This window comes from Corvus kubaryi, unplaced genomic scaffold, assembly GCF_017639235.1.
Source record: "Corvus kubaryi isolate FWS band 111438036 unplaced genomic scaffold, C.kubaryi_AGA036_p1.0 split2-37374, whole genome shotgun sequence".
Taxonomy (NCBI): Eukaryota; Metazoa; Chordata; class Aves; order Passeriformes; family Corvidae; genus Corvus; species Corvus kubaryi.
The window spans coordinates 7,272,232-7,290,890 of NW_024582082.1; the positions used below are offsets into that span (position 1 = coordinate 7,272,232).

An 18,659-nucleotide genomic window follows, 5' to 3' on the forward strand; every position below is an offset into this window, starting at 1 on the left:
CATCTTTGAGCCTTTGTATGGAAACCATAAGCCTCTATTTGCCAGAAACAGAAATCAGGTGATAACAGGTTGCAATGTAATAGCTCTGCAAATGGGAGAGCCAAATGTGTGAAACAGGATAAATGGAGTAATCTGGACTGCTCGACCCAAGGTTTTTCAAGCCATTACACAGCACAGGAGGGAAAAAGCTGGACTGTGGTGTTGTTCAGCCATCTGACATGTTTTCTTTCATCGGGAACTTCCAGGGAAAATGCATATCAGGATTGCTCTGTCTGCAAACAAACCAGTCCTGTGGCTGCTCCTCAGTTCTCAGTGCTGGAAAGGCATCAAAAGAGGAAATCATACTTAGTACAAGGAGCTCGGATGTTGTTTTATAATTTTGTTTGTTTGTGTGTTTGTTTGTTTGTTTTTGTCAGTGATTCCCATCAGGAAACAGGCTCAAACAGCTGCCATGAAGTGTCCTGGACATATAGAGAGCTCACAACTTGCCTTTTTTCTGGAAAATGCCTTAGCCAGAGAGGCCAGGATTTGGAAAGTGCCAGTTTTCCAGAATCTCACCCTGAAGGTATCCTCCCCTGTCCCCTTTGGAATTCTCTAAAGAACCCTGCAGAGGTGCAGTGCTGGTCATGCCATCTGACTCACCAGAATGTAAAAGTCAACCCTCATGGACTAGGCTCAAGGAATGGAGGAGGAGGAGAGTCTGTATTTGTCCCATTTTTCATTTTATTGATGTCTTGTATAAAACAGGGGCTTTGCATTTTGTTCTGGCTCAGTCAGAACAGTAGTAGTTTTGGGAAATATGGTAGAGCAGGTAAGAGCAGCCAATCAACAGTAAAACCACAAATTTGGCATTCTAATTGTGTTCAGCACTATTCTGTGAATTCCATCTGTTCCATTCCATTCCAAGCTACCTTAGGAAGCTACAAGACTCCATGGCCTCTTTGTACAATTCAAACAGTTTTTCTTGGCTGTTTCTGTAAGTGCATCAGAACCATGGAAGAATGCACAGAAGTGCCTTGACAGCCTTGTCTCTTTTTTGAAATAGTCTAGAAATGCTACTTTTTACCAAGTATTTTTACTACCAAATTAAGCAAAATAGTGAAACAGATAATGTGATAAGTAATATTAAACAAGTTGGTGGTTAGTGTTGTCTGTTCTGTGTAGCTGCTTGGTCCTTTCACTTCTCCTACAACAATGTTCAGGTGTGTTCCACGGCTCCTGGGTGCCATTGTCATGGCAGTCAAGGTCCTCCCTCTCACCTGAATGCAACTTCAAATAAGATATAAGAAAGAAAAAGCTCAGTACATTTTGTCATGTACCTTTGGGGAGTCACAAACCTATTTCTGATCCCAACAATTAGCAAATCCAAGGACTGTTAAAACTCGTGCAGAGTAAATCAAAACCTGCTCCTGACTCCAGTTTCTCTGTTGAGGCTGGGTGAGTGGAACATGTGCTGCATCGAGGCTTCAGTTTTCCCAGGGTGGGAATAACGAGCACACTCATGACCTTGTTTATAAGAGCTCTGTTTGGGAAGGCTGGGTGCTTCCCTACTCAGTGCTCCAGTACAATCCAGTACCAGGCCTGCGTAAGCACACCTAGAGCCAGACTGGATGGGCAACAGGAGTGAGTGCTTTAAACTGGTCCAAAATGTGCCCATTCCCTCACCTCTGTGGACACAACCGACAACTTCCTTCATTTCAAGCCTCCAGCCATCTGAAATGCTAATTAGAGCACTTAAAAAGACTTTCGTGTTCCTTTGGAGATATGTTAACAAAATCATCAAAGTACTAACTGTATTTTTCTTCTAACTTTTCCTTCCCCTAAGGGCACAGGTATCTCTCTGTCGGGTTACAAAAAAGCAGTTGTCTGGATTGCAGAAATCAGCTCCCAGATCCAGTTTTACCCAGAAACGTTTGCCTTAGCCACCAGCATCTTCAATAGGCTGCTGGCATCAGTAAAGGTAGAGATCTCTGTCAGCTTTTCCCTGGATAGATTACTGACTGAGAGTGTAAGGAGCATGTAATCAGTTTATAGACAAAGCAGGGACTGTGTTTGGTAGAAGATTTAGGGAGCAGTCAGGGTCGTTGCTGGGGAAGGCCATTTAGCAAATATATATACATATATATATATATACACACACACATATGAACTTGAGTGTTTGATGAGGTTGCACTGACATACAGTCCTCATTAGAATTGTTTATGTGCACTTAGTCCAACTGCTGTGGTAAGTACAAAGAACTCATCTGGTTTTCTCTGCTAAACAGAAATTATTCACATTATCACTTTTAATATTCTTGTCTTTAAACTACTATTTTTAATTAAACTGTGGGGCTGATCTTTTCTGCCACTGAAGCTACAGCAAAGGTAGGAGTTGAGCTGAGCCTTGCAGCTCCCAATTCTATTTAGGTTGATACTTGTAGGTACAAAAATGCTGTTAGTGAGGATTTTCTTGTTATTTTCTAAGTCCGTGAGAGATTTTTCTCTCTCACAGAAGAGGTAGCAGGGAATGTAAACAACCAAGCCACCTGCAACCTTGGAAAGTCTTGTTTATGGTATAGTAGAAAATATTTTGATAATGGATGTTTTAGGATTTTGGCCAATCACCCCTAAGGGGTGGCTGGTCCGTTGTCCAATTAGACTATGAAGAAAAAAGTCTATAAAAGTGTTTGTAAAATAATTAAATAAATCAATCTTGCTGCACAGTTCCTGCCTGTTGGATCTTCTCTCCTCCTCCTCCCTATGGCTGCGGGACACAGTGGTATACCGTAGGAACCAGGCCTGCGGTAATAGATACTGGCATATAGAATCACAGAATCATTAAGGTTGGAAAAGGCCTCTAAGATCATCAAGTCCAACCTTTCACTGATCACCGCCTTGTCAACTAAACCATAGTATTAAGTGCCACATCCAGTAGTTTCTTGAACACCTCCAGGGACGGTGACTCCCCCACCTCCCTAGGCAGCCTGTTCCAATGTTTAATAACCCCTTCTATGAAGAAGTTCTTCCTGAAGTCCAACCTGAACCAATAGCTGAAAGTGAGAAGAGGAGCAACAGTGCAATGTAAATACTGTGACATTGCATAGTCTAAAAATTGTGAAATACATGAATAAAAATGGCACCTATAAGAGGATTTATTCTGCTTCACTTTGAATTTCCTTGTCCTATTTCCAGCTTCTGTAGCTACACTAATTCAGAAGCAACTGTAACCTAAATGAAAGTTTGAAACTTGTGTATGTATCATAGAATGACAATTATTTCTCCCAAGACTCTTTCTCTTCTTTACTCAGCGTTTTCTTCTTCTCCCTTCAGGCCCAATTAGAATTTCTGCAGTGCATTGCAATTTCCTGCCTTGTCCTTGCAGCAGAAACCAATGAAGATGAAGTCAGTATGTTTCATTTTAAACACACTAAAAGTTGTTCATGTTTCCAGGTCTTTCAACAACTTGGACATAATGGGAAAGTGTTAATTTTTTTACCATAAGTAGTCCTTAAGGGGTGAGAGTAGCATTTTCAGGCCTGTTTCATTGTTGCTCTGAAGAATTGTGACATTTACAGATGAAGAACTTGTTTTTGTTTATGTCATGGATGTGTTTCTCTCCTGCCTCTCTCCTCTTTCAGAATCCATGGCTCACAGTAGAGCTTAGTCTGGGGGGACAGTCAAGATGTACATGAGAGGGCTGCAATTCCCATGCTATAGCTCCTGGGAGGGCACAGCAGGTGTGACAGAGTAGAGCAGAGGTTCTTCAGAGGAAGCTTTAAATAGATGAGTTTGCTTGGAGCCAAAACAGTGTTCTGAACCCAGTGAGGAACTGACTCAGGTCTGCACCTCAAGATGAGCAAGTAAAGTCAGCAGCCAGTGAGAAATTTCACAGGATAATGTGTAATTACACAGCAGAAATGCAGTGATAGACTGCTGTAGGCATTTACAAGCAGTAGCCAAAAGCATTTCAGATTGCATTCCTCTTCTTTTCTTCCTTATGCTTTGCAAAAGAAGAAGAAACCCAGGAGCTGGAGTCAGACATACACATCTCTTCAAACAGCCACTGCTGTAGTGAAATGTTCTTCACAGCCTTTCTTAGGTGGCCTTACACTGAGGTTATTGTTCTTTTCCTCTCCACTACAAAGGAGAAGCTGAGTCAATGACCACAGGAAACAAGGCAACCACAGCAGGCCCTGTAAAACTGGCTGACAGGAGGCTTCCTCTGAGCAAAACTAATGGTAGCAGGGAAGGTGCATCACTGATGCCACATTGGGGAGGATCACAGTGACCCAGGGGGCTCAGGGCATCATTCTTGCTGTGGGCTGGGTCTGCAGCAGCTGCCCTGGGGTGAGCCGAGACCACTCTTCACTTAGGATGGGAGGTACCTAGGAACAAGGTCTCCTGGATGAGCATTCTCCTTAACATAAATTTGTTTAAACTTGCTAGATCCCTTCACAATATAGAGAAGCACACGCAGCAGTGTAGGACATTGGTTTCTTTATTTTTTTATTTTTTTTTTAATTTTTAAAAATTTTTTTACAGGTAATACCATCGGTGCAGATATTAGCAGTGCAAAGCAGGTGTAAACACTTTCCAGCTGAGATCTTGAGAATGGAAAAAATTATACTGGATAAGCTTCAGTGGGATCTTTACACAGCAACACCAATGGATTTCTTAAACATTGTAAGCACTACATTTTGCAAATTTTTTTCTTTAAAGAAACAACTCCTTATCAAACAAGACTAAAAAACACAGATGTGCACACACACACCCATACATCCTTCAGAAGATGCTTGGCAAACTACCCATTTCTACCTATCTGCAAGTCTTTTAAAGAATATTAGAGTAATTTTCTTTTTAAATTTATTTTTTTAGTTTTCTACTATTTAAAACCTATATTGCTCCAAAAAAATTACTCATATCTTTAAAGGACAACTGAATGGACATTAAAAAGATTCTCATAATGCACAACCATATGCCTTCTTTATTTTTTTTAAATACAGGCTGCAAAAATATTTCTAACTATTTCCCTTCTATTAGTACTGTACATAGAAAGCTGTCAGAGTTTTGCTACATTTCACACACAGGTTTTTTCTTAAACCATTTTCCTTTTCATCCCACTAATTATTCATTTATGCAATGAGACTACCCCGATCTGGCACTTAGTTCACATTGCAGTTACTAAGCATTTAATATAAACAATTAACCTTTGTCTTCAAGAAACGATCATGTGCTAGTAAGGCAAAATTCATGTGATATGAACACATCCTGGATCCTTTCTTTTAAGGTTATGTGCAAATATTAAGCCATTTTAGGCTGCTGATTGTGAAAACTGCCTTTTGTAGGTGCTTGTTTCCTCAGTAAATTCAGAGTGCAGTATTACTGGTTTTACTGGATTTGGAGCTGCTATCCTGAACTGAATCTCCTGGACAGCAATCTGGATAATGTAGAAGCCTCAGAAATTGTTAGGAAACACAGGCCTCATACATTCATTATCAGCTCAAAAAAACAGTTCAATGATTGGCAAGTACAAACACAAAACACAAAGAAAAAGGTGGGGGAAGCCTTCAAGTTTCCTGATATGAGATGAAATTCATCTGTACTTCTGGGTGATGACATGAAAACATATAAACTTCACTAACCTCTGCTTTTCTTTTCATATATATATATATGTGTGTGTATATATATATATGTACACTTTATCTTCTCTGCAGTTCCACGCCATGGTGATGTCCAGCTGGCCCCATCTCCCACCCAGACTGCCTCAGAGGAATCCTTCCCTCCACGTTGCACTCTTGACCAAGCAGCTGCAGCACTGTATGGCCTGCCACCAACTCGTGCAGTTTAAGGGCTCCACGTTGGCTTTGGTGATCATCACCTTGGAGCTGGAGAGGCAAACTCCTGGTTGGTTTCCTGTTATTATTGATCTGCTAAAAAAAGCACAGGTAGGAAGCAAAATGGCCTTTGGTCACAAATCCTGAAGGCAGGACATGATAAATGAATAAAGCTATGTGTATTTACAGCCAATATTGCACTTCAGCAGCTCCTGAGACTTGTGTCCTGGTTCTGCCTTTGCTGCAGACCTTGCTGGTGCTAACAAAATGGAACAAAAATGCAGCTCAGGTGTGGGACTGGGAAGAAGGACATCCCTTTGGCAGGGAAGGGAGGGTTCCAAATTCTTGGCCACAGATAGCTCCCTGCATCCTGAGCCAGGAGGAATTCTCTCATGATGGGAGAGTCTGAGAGCACCTAGAAATCTGCCCAGTTTCCTCAGCCTCCCACTGAACATTAAGAAAACTTGTAAGTACAGTCACATTGCTCTTAAAATATAATCAGTTTGACTTCTAATGATTCAAGACAAGCTCTATTTTTTTCTTTCTTCCTTTTTTTTTAACGCTTTCCCCCAGTTTCATAAAACACATGCCTTTTAAGACAGCACACTTACAGGGCTAAAGACCCAGGATGTCAGCTTGCCATCCACCCATTTAAGGTCTTGAATTTGTCTGAAATAACCTGGCCTCCTGCTGTCCCTGCTGCCTGTTGTTTCCTGGAAAGAGGAAGCACTTGCCTGCCTTCTGTGTAGTAGAAGGAGTAGTAATAGTTACAGAAGTAGTTACCAGGAACTCCTGGGTAAGTGTTTTCCATCAGGATCAACAGCATATTGCTGCTATGCATCTACTGAAGTATGCAGCCTGTCCCCGCCCTCCCCCTAATTAAAAAGTGACAGGAGCAGTGGCCAGACAAGAGAGTCATTTATCCAGAACTTACAATAAACCTGCATCTTTCTTTACAGGTGAACAGCACTGAATTAATCCACTGCAAAGAGCTTGTGGATCAAGAGTTAATGTGCTTGCAGCCACCCAATGCTGTTTATATTTTCTATCCCATCAGCCAAACTGCGCAGGGCCATCCCAAGGCAAGGCTACCTTGCCATCACCCTTCTGAATGGAAGAGTTCCCATGAAGGGAGGTTGATGGTCGCTGTAAGCCAGCCTGTTTCAGCACCTTTCACACCCACTACACAGCCCAAATTCCTGATCAAACCATTGAGACTGAAGAATGCTGTGATGGATTCAGACACCTGCACAGTGAGGATGAGGAAGTAAGTGCTGGGAGGATGAACAGAGGAGGCTCATGCCCTCAACTGAGCTGCCCCTGCCCTCCCTTACAGCCACCCAAAAAGGACTAGTGGAAAATTATTGCCTTGGAAGCAGCACCTGCAGAACCAGCAGGTCCCAGCAAACAGAACAGCCAAAACAACAGGGGAAAAGTGTCACTGTGCTTCTCAGAGGATAAAGACAGTTAGTATTATCAGTCTATTTTTTAATGTCCTCCCCAAGCAGTGTGTGCTACCCCTCAGTTTTAACATTATGTAAAGACAGAAAGCTGGGGAGAGAAGGGACTTGGTCATAGTCCTTCAACCCAGGGAGGCAGCTACAGACTGCACGGAGAACCAAATGCCTCAGAGTTTATTTTTAAAATAGCCATGATGAAGTTTGACAGATTGAGCCTTTCATCCAGCTCACACCATTGTTCTCTCATTAGAGCTAATCTGACTCGGTCCATGGGAGCCTGAACAGGAGCTGCTGTCGAGGAATGGGCAGCCCCCACTGCTGCCTCTGCAAGAGCTCTCAGATGGAGCCAAGCATCATTTTGATTCACCAGTGAAAAGCCTGAATCAAACTTCCAGTTTTCCTTAAGGCCTTACCTTGTAATCCAGGGGTCTGGGATCTGTGGTTCTTCCTGGTTAAACCATTACAGACTCAATCACAGTTCCTATGAAATGTGGGAAATCACTTCTTGTCTACAATCACCATTGCCTTGGGCTCTTACCAACCAGCATGTGCTGCTCAGGGTTTTTAACATTTATGCTGTCTTACCAGACTAGGCAACACAAAATGCCTTTATTTCCCCTCCACCACTACAACCACATTATTTCTTACAAACTGCTTAATCTTCATAGCAAAGTGGTTTCACAAAGGTCAGATTAAACCACTCTTACACTTTTAAAAACCAGCCTCACACATCCTTTTAAAATTTGTGGGGGTTTTGCTTTAAACAATAGGCATTTTTAGGTGATTGTTACCCTAGCTTGAAGGTATAATCCAGCCAGTACGGGATGGGTAACAGCACCACACCTGCCATCCTGTCACAAACAGGAGGGGGTTTCATATGGACTGGCACAGGCTAAATACTGAGCAGGTGTCTCATGTAATGACATGGGAAAAATAACTTTGAGACAGAGACGGGATAGGAGCAAGGAGACCCTCATGCTATGTAACAGCAGAGCTCATCAGTGCAAGAAGAAAGTTTCTGGCCTTGTCCCCCCTTCCTCATTGTCTTATCTTGTAGGAGAGGAATTCCTGAATGCCAGCCTTGCAGGACCTATGTGCTGAGCAGCTGCTCACACTTTTCTCAAGTGTTAAATTTGCCAGATTGGGTTCTGAGAACACAGTGAGCTCTGTGTGTGCAGGGAGAAAGCCATGCTGCTCTTTAAACCACAAAGGAAATGCCCAAGTGTTCCAGTAACATCCAGTATTGGAGACTTAGTGCAAATAGCATGTGTGAGCAGACATGACTTGAACCTGCAGTGAAACCCACAGAATTCCCATGAATCAGATCAAAGCTACCTCAAGCTGTGGATGCTGTGCTGAGGAGGGGCTCTGACCAGGCCGGGGGTGCTGCAGGAGCAGGACTTGGGGCTGGGTTAGACCAGATGAGGTTTGTGAGGTCCCCACATACTTGGGGGCCAGGCAGCAGCATGCTTGGGACATGGTATTTATTCATTCTATCACAGGGGAGGTTTTCATTTAATGGTAGGGCTCTTCCCTCCTTCTGAGCAGTACCTTCCTTTTCTCTCACAAGCTGTGACTTGACTGCCTGGCTTTTGGGAGGAGGCGAGTTGTATTTTACAGTTTCCACTAAATAAAACATAAGCTTGGTCTGCCTGTTCTCTATGGCCCTGGAATAGCCCAGCTGAAAGGTGATGCCCACACTGATCCCTGCAGAAAACTGAGCTGTGTGATGGGCTCTGCTTCCCTCCCATCCATTTGCCCTATCTCAAGCATTGTCACCAGCTGCGTTTACCTGTGGAAATGCCAGCAGAAAAGTTGTACACGCAGTAATTAACATGCTGTAACTTTACACCACAATAATCATAACCTCAGGTTTTCCCCACAGCTTTGAGCCTATGTATATAGTTCTTGCCTATAAGCTGGATGATGTGTTAACACCCATGAACAAACTTGCTTTTCAAAATCCCTGCAGATCTCTATGATCAGCACTGAAAAGTATACATTAACAGGAGTTAATTCTAAAAGATAAAGGCAGTGCTGGAAGGCCCATCAGGGCACCATGTTCCCAGTCAGAGTGCAAGATGCCACACTGGGATGAGAACAGTTCACTTGGAGGCTACCTGCACTCCCAGGACACACTGCTGCTTCTCTGGCATCACAGCTCCCTCCCACACACCTATTCCAGCACTGTAGTTACCATTGACAAACAAGTACTTTTGTCTTGGCTCCAACTGGTTAAAAATGTCACTTACCTTTGCATTCCTGCCATCACTCAGAATGGAGCTTCCTACCCCAAAGAACGAGCTGCCAGCTACAGGAAGGAGCTGCTCTTGCACAGGACCATTCTTGTTACAGAAAGCACTTTTTGGATAGTGAGAACAGCACCAAATCTCTTTTTTTTCTTGCAGAACAGAGTTGGAAGCTTTAATACCTTTCCCCTCCCTGCCTGGACAAGTGATGAGTGACAAGATGAACACTCCCCACACACAGCAGTGACAGGAACAATTATTTTGCCCAGCCAGTTTCAGAGAGGATGACATCTCACCTGTTTATTTATAATAAACACAAGTTTATTCCAACTGCAGCTCAACTCACCACTGTGGATCCCATTTGCTACACACCAGTTACTGGTGAAAATGTGCCAGATTCAGTGAGTGCTGGCACAGGTCTCATGTGGTTATGGCTAACTCTGTGAGGATTGTTGTTTTGGGGAATATTCACTCCCAGGAAAATTACAGAGAATGCTCATACAGTATTTTCAAAGAGCTCTGACCTAGTAAGGTTCCTTCCCTTGGGGTTCATGGCCCAGGTGAGGTACACCTCTCAAACCCAGACTCCTCTTCTTGTTGCCTCAATTCAGGCCAGATTTCCAGATGCCTGAAGCTACCACTACCTTGTAAACAAAGCTGCAATTAAACCTAAAATCCCCTATGGTAAGCACCCACTGAACAGTTTTCTGTGGCTGTTTTAAGCCACCTACGGAAACAGCAAAGCATTTCAGATCCTCCCATCCACCACAATGTCCCCCATTCATAACCCCCACCAAAAGGAACCATGTCACCTCTCATGCAGTCGCCCAGGCACCATTACAGGTGAGGATAGAGCGTCCCCATTTCAAGGCAGCACTCACTGGGGTGTTTCTGACAATAAACCTGACTTGGTGTCACTACTTATGGAGGGTAGGTGATGACCTAGGAGAAGAGTTCATTTACACAGCTGCACAATTAAAGGAACTCCTGTGGTCAGAGAATTGATCAAGAGACAAGAAAACTGCAAAGGGAAGAGTAATGCAATAGTTATACCTCATTTGTGGGGCTGCATCTATAAAGTTGCTGGGTTTTTTCTCCTGCTAATTAACTTTAGTGTTAATTCAATTTGAACAGTACTTACAGTTCAATTCTTTAGGAAGACAGAAAAGTGCACTGAGATGGAGAGATGCATTAACTTCCAGCAGGTCTCAGAGCCCCTTTCCATTCCTCCTCAGCAAGGCATGCAACTGGAATCTCCCTGGTGACCCAACTATGGTCACAACAAACTGAACTTAATCAAATCTTCCAAGCAATTTGGAAAAAGAACAAAAAACTTCTATTCCCAATTAACCTATCCAGCTGGGAATCTAACTTGACAAAAGCTATAAGCGGGATGAAAGCTTTGCCAAAGGAATTAGAGTGGCTGGCCTCAAAAGGGAACACAAGCAAGTTTAAAACAGTCATCAAAGCAGCAGCAAAGGCTGTATCATAGCTCAGCCTGATGGTCAGACACAACCTCAGCTTTCCCCCATTCTGTGCAGGGCATCACAGACATGGAGACAGACAGAGCCCTCCTAAGAGGACTTCCAACTCTGAATTCATTGGCCCGCAAGACACAGCTGTGTCAGACCCTGGTGCTTCCCACCTGGTCCCACTTCTCCTGACACAAGTGGTGCCTCATCCCTGCCCACTGAGGCAGCAGGAACAGGCAGGGATGAAGAACATGGGATGAACATGTTTGTCATGGGGTTTCATCCCTAATGCCTGCAAGTGGCAGGAGTCTCCCCAGCTTCTCTACGTGCCCAGTTTAGTCCTTTTCAGGCCACATACCTGTTACAGCTGCAATCTATTTCCTAGTTCTAATTTATGCTAAGGGCATCCAGAGGGTTCAGAGACTGTCACGTACCACACATCCTAGGGACAGGCACTCAGTGCCTGGGGCAGTTAGCACCTCTACACCAGCCTCTCCATCTCTTGGGGGGTTACAGAGACAAAATGTCCTCGGCAGAAGCTTCAGAGGGCTCCTGTCACATCCACCCACTCCCTGTTCTCAACCTTTGTCCCACTGCAGTCACACCACCCAGCACAAGGTAGGGGCACAGGGTGAGACTTCCTTTAAATCTCCTGCCAAGGACTGGCTTTTGGCCACTCCTACCCTCCCAGCACCAGGGCAGTGGGGAAAGCAGCAGCCTGGAAAAAGGGAGGGAGACTGGGGACAGCAACTGCCAAGACATAGGGGTGCACAGGGGACATGACACTTCAATCACAGGGCAACAGAGTTAACAAGGGGAAACTGGGATCACAGAAGGTTGGGAATTTGGACAGAGGACATTGTTCTGGTTACACCTGGTGTACAAACCATGGTTTTAACAGATGTTTGTTAAACAAGTCAGTTTTGTTTTTATTAAACCCAACTTTGGTACAGATCATTCCCGAGATTCATTTACAAGGTTCTTTAAAACAAAGAAACTGGGGCCTCTCCCTGTTCCTGTGTGAAGTTACCGGTGGCACAGACATCACACTTTGTTTTCCCCCTTTCCTTTTTTTAAAAGAAGTATTTTTGTCAGGGGAAGTCAGTCTGTTACAAACACTGAACTCACACCAGGAACACCGAGTCTCCCGTTTTAAACTATTTCCCCTCCATTAATAGATAACATTTAGTTGTACTTTAAAATGGTTCCCTCCTCACCCATCACATCCCAGCAGGATGAGTAGAGACTGGACTGGCCAGGCAGAGTTATCTGAAGGAGCAGGTGGGAGGTGGGCAGGGAGCTCTGGGGAAGGAGTTACGGTGTGAGGCACCATGTGCAGCCCTCAGAAAACTAAAGAGATGAAGGTTGGGGCATTTTGGTTATAAAACCCATAAGTATACAGAAGCAAGCTGCACAGAAGAATTATTGCTATGAAAGGTGAGACTCCAGCTGAAAGATTAGGGATGTCAGACTAGGGATGACAGGTTAAGGACACCAGGTTCCCCAGTTACAACCCAAAACCAGACTGGAGAGGACCTGCAGGACCCTGTTACTGCGGCAGTTCAAGCAGCAAAGCTGAAAGCTCCTCACACTAACCCAGGTTTGTCCCTCTTCACTCTGGAGTCAGTCAGTGTTAACTCCCTTGGGGTAAAAGTCCCAAAATTAACATTCTGGTTTTAGCGCCAGCCATGCAGCAGCCTGAATTAGCAGTTTACCTTCTGGCAAGTATCTTGGATTTAACTTTACCAAGAAACCTGATTAAGCAAAATTTTCCCCATCAAAAGACATGGTGAATTTTAGTCCTTGCTACATATTCTCTTCTGTGCAATATATTGCAAGCTTAAAGGTGTAAGTACCAATTAATTTCTTCTGCATGAGATGTTTTGGCCTCAATAAATCTTCTAATTAACATATCTTCCTGTTGTTATGGAGTACGCACTGGGAAGACTAAAAAAGCTATAGAAAGAACAAAAGAGAATCAGTGTTTAAGTTTCAGTTATTTACATTAAGTAAAGACAGCATGAAAGGTCAAATCTATTGTACAGACATTTGAGTTTAAACCATTGCAACTTGGATAAGCTCTCATAGCTGCCAACATCTTGTTGGGAACTGGTAATCAGAGGATTGATTTAAAATTTTAATGAGAAAAGACTGCTGATGGAACATGAGAAATCCCAGGTGATGGAGACCTGCAGGAGCAGCCAACTAGCACACACAGCTGGAGCAGTGGCTTTGCACAGTCCTTGCCTCATTCCATCCCTCACAGCTGCACACTTCTCCCAGTGGAACAGCTGAGGACAAGGTTGGGTTTGGGCTGTCTCCTGAAAGAAAGTACCACCATGTTCCCGGGCCTTGGCCACTGGCCTTCGGCTCTGGAACTGCAAAGCCTGGGCAGCACCTACCTCATTGCCGAGCTGCTTCTCTAACAAACCTGTGCATTTCTCCTTCTCCTCAAAGCATCTCTAGGAGCATTGCACAAATATTAATGAATGCCCTTAACACTGCTCCTCTGGAAAGACACTTGCCAACGCACATCATCTGAATCACCAGGTCACCCATCTTTAAAAGGAACAGCTACTCCACTACCTTCGATTCCCTGAACTCAGATGTACCTGAATGCATGTGCTCCTCTCTGGTCTCCTAGATTTGGCTTTAAAACGTATTGGGACAGAAAAGGATGTAAACATTTCATACAAACCACTTGGTATCAACTACTAATTCCCTACTAAAGGTTATGCCTAAAAGATTTCCAGATGCATATTCCTAAAAAGCTCTCAGAGGCAGCCAGGATCACCAGCCTGGTTTTGTTCTTCAAGCTGGGGCTGCAGAAAAACCTCCCACCAGAAGCACTGCTACAGTAAACACTGTGCATCAGCCAAACTTCACATTGGCTGTGTCTGAAGTGCAGCACTGATCTCAGTCCAATACCAAATAAACCCCAGAAGGACCCAAAGCTGAGTGAATATAACTTGGTACACAGCAATGGCCCAGAGAACAGACACTGAGAACAAATCTTCGGGTAAAGCTTCAGTAGCTCTCTGAAAGCAGAGCCCCAAACTAAAACTGTGCTCTTTTGTTGGCCTTGACCTAAGTGTATAATGTTCTTCTCCAGACAAGACACACAGCTTTGGATGCACCACCAGGAAACCTCTCCACCTCTGCTCCCTTTTCATCCTACCTTTAAATCACCTCTTTCAGCAAAGCTCAAAGTCATTCTGCCCAAACACAGATGGCTTTTGGATTAATATCTTAGAATTTCTCCCCAGATTACATAGGAAGTACATTTCTGCACACTCTATGATTAGCTAGTTGTCAATTAATCAGCTAATTATATTTTTAAATGTTCCCAATAGTCATAAGACAGGCTGTGACTCGTAAGCTTGAAATCATGACACAGTATTATTTTGACAGATAATACAGAAAATTACTAGATTGCACAGAAAATAATGCACCGTTAAATAAACGACACCACAAAACCTCAAAATACATGTGAGATTTAATAAAAGAAAAAAAGTACAGAGTGGAAAGAAAAGGAAGTAAAAACACCAAACCACGCTGGGAATGACAAAGCAAAGAGATGCAGCACATCCCAGAAGGATGTGTCCCCCAGGCAGGGCCCCAAGGTGCCTCCATGGCTCCAAAACATCCCCCCCCATCTTCACCCCTGGGGCAGCCACCACAGCCACGCATGACACCCCCCTCAGAGACCCACAAAACACAATTTAAATTAGAAAACAGACAACATACAGGATGGCAAATGTTTAAATGATAAAAAACTGGATAGTTTTTACCACTAATACCAATCTTTTGCAGATGAATGTATAAAACAGCTGAAAGGTGTGTAACTGAATGGTTTCAATCATTTCTGAAGGGTTTTTCTTTCCCTTTTTCTAGCCTACAAGATGTAAGTCTTCAGACTGGGTGAGATTAGCATCACAACATGTTTGTAATTTGTTAAATAAAAATAAGATACAGAACTACTCTATATACCACAATACTTAAATCTTGTCTCAGCCAAAAGGAAAAGACAAAAACTCAGGAAAAAAATATGACTGAGTCCCCTTGGGGAGATTATGATGTTGAACAAGCAACTACAAGGACAATGGATGTCTGTCACAACATAAAGTCAAAGTAATATAATAATCATCATCATTAAAATATTGTCACATACATTCTGAATGTCTTCTTCAGAAAATGCTGTAAATTTTTCCACAATGCCCATGGATTTGAAGATTTTTACTCTTTGTTGTAATAATTTTTCTTAACTACCTGTTACTCTAGGAAAAAAAGAATTGATCTCTGATGAGCCAGGGCAGAAGGAAATCATTTGCATAGATCTTGCTGGCTGCAGCATGAGATCAGGAGAGAACTATTGATTGGGAACACATTGGTGAGGCAGCTGGGTGCATACCAGTACCACCAGTTACTGTTTTATCCCAGCATTGGCCTTGAGAAGCAAAACAATGAACCAAAGAGCATTGCTTTCTCAGGAAATTAGTGCACTACAGTCTCTCTCATTAGCGGAAGATTAATAACAAATAATTTGCTTCATGATTGGTCTGCAGTCAGAGGTGAGGCAGAATTGTCTTCTTGCATGTAACAGAAGGTTGGGTTCCTTGTACATGTTTGAGAAAACAACACTAACCCTCCTAATTTTCAATAGTTACTCTTTAAAATACATCTAACCTGGAGGCACAGCCTTAAAAATTAAATGTCCAGCTTTCAGCAGATTCCCAACAAGTGCTGAATTTTTATTCTTTCAACAAAAGCCTATTCTAAAAGGTACCGATGAGATCTTTGTGAGGTTCTTTTCAACAAGCATCAAGTAACACAGTCAGTATATCGACAAAAGAGGCCAGTGTCCATAAGAAAACACAGTCTAACACCTGAGCATGTATTTAGAAAGGGGAAAAAAAAAAAAGCTGCTTTAATGGGATATGAGATTTAAAGAACCTCAGAATCCAGCAAAATACTGCCCTGCAACAGCTCAGACCCAGGCCCTTCATCTCCCTCTGCACGGCACATCAGGAATTTCCTGACAACTTAAAGACAAGTCTTTAACAAAAAACATAACAGAAAAATCCTGTAACATTAATAACTAAATAAAAATGCACACACTCACAACTAAAACTTAGCCAGCCAGTGTTTTTATAAACTCTAAAGATACTATGGGAGGGCTAATATAAAATATTTCCTTTCATTTAGCCTAGGATCTGATGGATGGATGGAATTGGGTCCAACTATTTTTCCATGACAACATAGCCAGTAACTCTCTGTTCAGTTATTGCCCTGCCTAGTCACAAAATGGTTTGAGTGGAAAAAATTAATATTGATCCTAATTAGTCTTCTAAGCTGAGTTGCCCAGGAAAACAAGGCTGTGATTTCTAGGCCTGAGGAGTTGTCAAAAGAAGCACCTTCTAAGAGGAACAGAACCTGTCAGCATAAATACAGTGCACAGCTCAAGAGCAGGGGATTCTCCTTATTAGGCACATATTAGGCTTAAGGTTAAAGAGTAAAAGTAAAGATGTTGGCTTAAATAGTTTCCACAACAGCAAATACATTGGTAAGTGACAATTGAAATGTTACACAAATCCTGTAGTTCCACTTTATACAACAAACTCTTATGAAAAACCTCTCTATAAATGTTCTACTTTAGCAGTAAAGAAAATTCAAAACATTGTCCCATTAATTTTATTAACCACGCTCTTTCCTTTTATATATATATATATATATATTATAAATGATGTAGAAAGTGTTTAGAGTAATTCAGGATTAAATATAGAATTACTGGAATGAGGGTTACTCTGACTAAGATTCCTGCAGAAAGCCTAAGTGTTGTGTTTTTCTACTCATTCTAAAAACTTATTTGAGAATTTTGTTAGAAAAATAAACATTTCAGCATTCTTCAGACCACTCCTCTCACTGTGCATGTACAGTGGAGGTCGATGAACCTCCAGCAGTCACCTTGGCCAATTTAAAAAAAAAAAAAAAAAAGTAGAAAGCAATTATTTAGCTGGTGGGTAAGATGAGTTCAGTTACAGTCACTTCATACACAGCTGCTCAATCACTGGGTTTAGAACAAAACATCTTACTTGAGGGATTAGTTGGCTTTGTTTAACAAAATGTACATGTAAGGTTACTTGCTGCAAACCTCCCAATAATTCTGAAAAGAAAACAGCAGGTTGGAACACTGCAATCACTGGAGATGCTCATTTTCTCCTTCACTTTGGTCCACTCACACAATGTTATGAGAAGGGTCACAGGGTGGGAAACTCAAGCAACTTAACACATGAAAGCACCAAGTCCACTCTTGGCCTGAAAGCCTGTGTGTCATTAACTGAAAGAAACAAAACATAAAAAAGCATGAATTAAAGTTATGAAAATCAAACAAAAGCAAAGTGTAGCGAAATATGTTAAAACAAAAAAAGGAGGAGGAGGACAAACTGCTGGGGCAGCTGAAGACTTCAGGCGAGAGCAGCCTGGCACAGCCTGCTCAGCACCAAAACCACTTCTCTTTCCCCCAACTTCTGCAATTCTTCCATCACCATTTTTTACTTATCAAAGCTACTAAGAACACTGTCTTGAACCAGGGATGATAAAGAGTTCAACTAGCTCTCCAAAACATTTTACTTGAGCAGAAATCCCAAAACCCCGTATTTTGAGCTAGCTCACAGGTTTGAAAAGAACAATAAAAAAAACCCCAATCCAAAACCATCCTGGTGATGGGTGCACCTCCTCTAGCTGTGCTTCAGAGCTAGAGTCCCCCCAGCACCATGTGGGGTCCCTCACCATGCAGAGCTGTGGGTGCCCCTCAGACCTTTGCACACCACTGACCTGCCCCCCAGTCCTGCTCCTGACCACAGCTTGTTTCTATCACTGCCCAGAAGAGGAAAGGTCCAGACTCACATCTGAAGGTGGGCTAAACCCAGCAAAGTGCAGGAAAACTTTTTCTGCTGCAGCCAGAAGGAGCAGAGGGGAAGCTGCAGCATTTCTTGGCCCATGCTCACAGTCCATCCCTGCCACCAGCATCCCTTGCACAAGTTACCATTGTGCTCACCTTCCCCAAAGCAGTCCTGGGCCCAAGAATGCCCTAGGATTCAGCTTCTAATTCAGATTAAACCGTATTTTCAGCAAGGTATTTTACAAGCCATTTGGACTCTGTGTGTGAGGTGGGCTATGCCCCAGAGTATGTCGAGCAGTCTGCACAAGGGAGTGCTTTGGTTTTAGCACCAATACATTTACATTCCAAAGAAATACTCAAATAATCTACCCCATTATCTTCCACAGGAAAAAACAAATTTTTAGGATCAGTACACAGAATGAGCTCCTCTGGTGCTGCAGTTCACAGCAGGGAAATGACAGACCACAAGATCTCATCAGCAGTGTGAAGCTGAACGCTGTGCTGTCAAGCACAAACTCGGGTGTTGCTACTCTTCATGGTCTTTTTTTCTTGCCATCATTAAGAGGCTTGCCACCAGCCTGCTCTGGGTTAGATAGAATATAGTTCTGACTCTTGAGCTCCTTCATGCAAGGGGAAGTAACAAAAAATGCCACAATAGCAGAATTACCAGTTTGCATGACAGTGCTCCTTATTTTGCTCTCTAGCCACTGTTCCTTAGAGACTGTCTTGAATTGGAAGTAGGATAACCCCCCAATTTGGGGT

General features: G+C 42.9%; 2 protein-coding genes across 3 annotated transcripts in view; one reads left to right on the top strand and one right to left on the bottom strand.

Annotated features, from left to right (window-relative positions):
• The first annotated feature begins 799 nt into the window (after positions 1-799).
• CCNI2 (cyclin I family member 2) lies at positions 800-7,169 on the top strand. Its single transcript, XM_042014533.1, is given in 5 exon segments — positions 800-811; positions 4,524-4,664; positions 5,696-5,926; positions 6,775-6,999; positions 7,002-7,169. Coding segments are annotated over 5 exon segments (777 nt in total).
• A 4,731-nt stretch (positions 7,170-11,900) lies between these two features.
• The window catches only part of SEPTIN8 (septin 8), a 35,551-nt gene continuing 28,792 nt past the window's right edge, over positions 11,901-18,659 (bottom strand). The window contains exon 10 of one of the 2 annotated variants that reach the window (XM_042014463.1): positions 11,901-12,952. In XM_042014463.1, the coding sequence (XP_041870397.1) occupies positions 12,898-12,952 (55 nt within the window). In that variant the 3' untranslated portion in view covers positions 11,901-12,897. Of the gene's footprint in view, positions 12,953-14,474; positions 17,334-18,659 lie in introns of those variants that run through there. The other variant, XM_042014464.1, reaches the window with a different exon arrangement.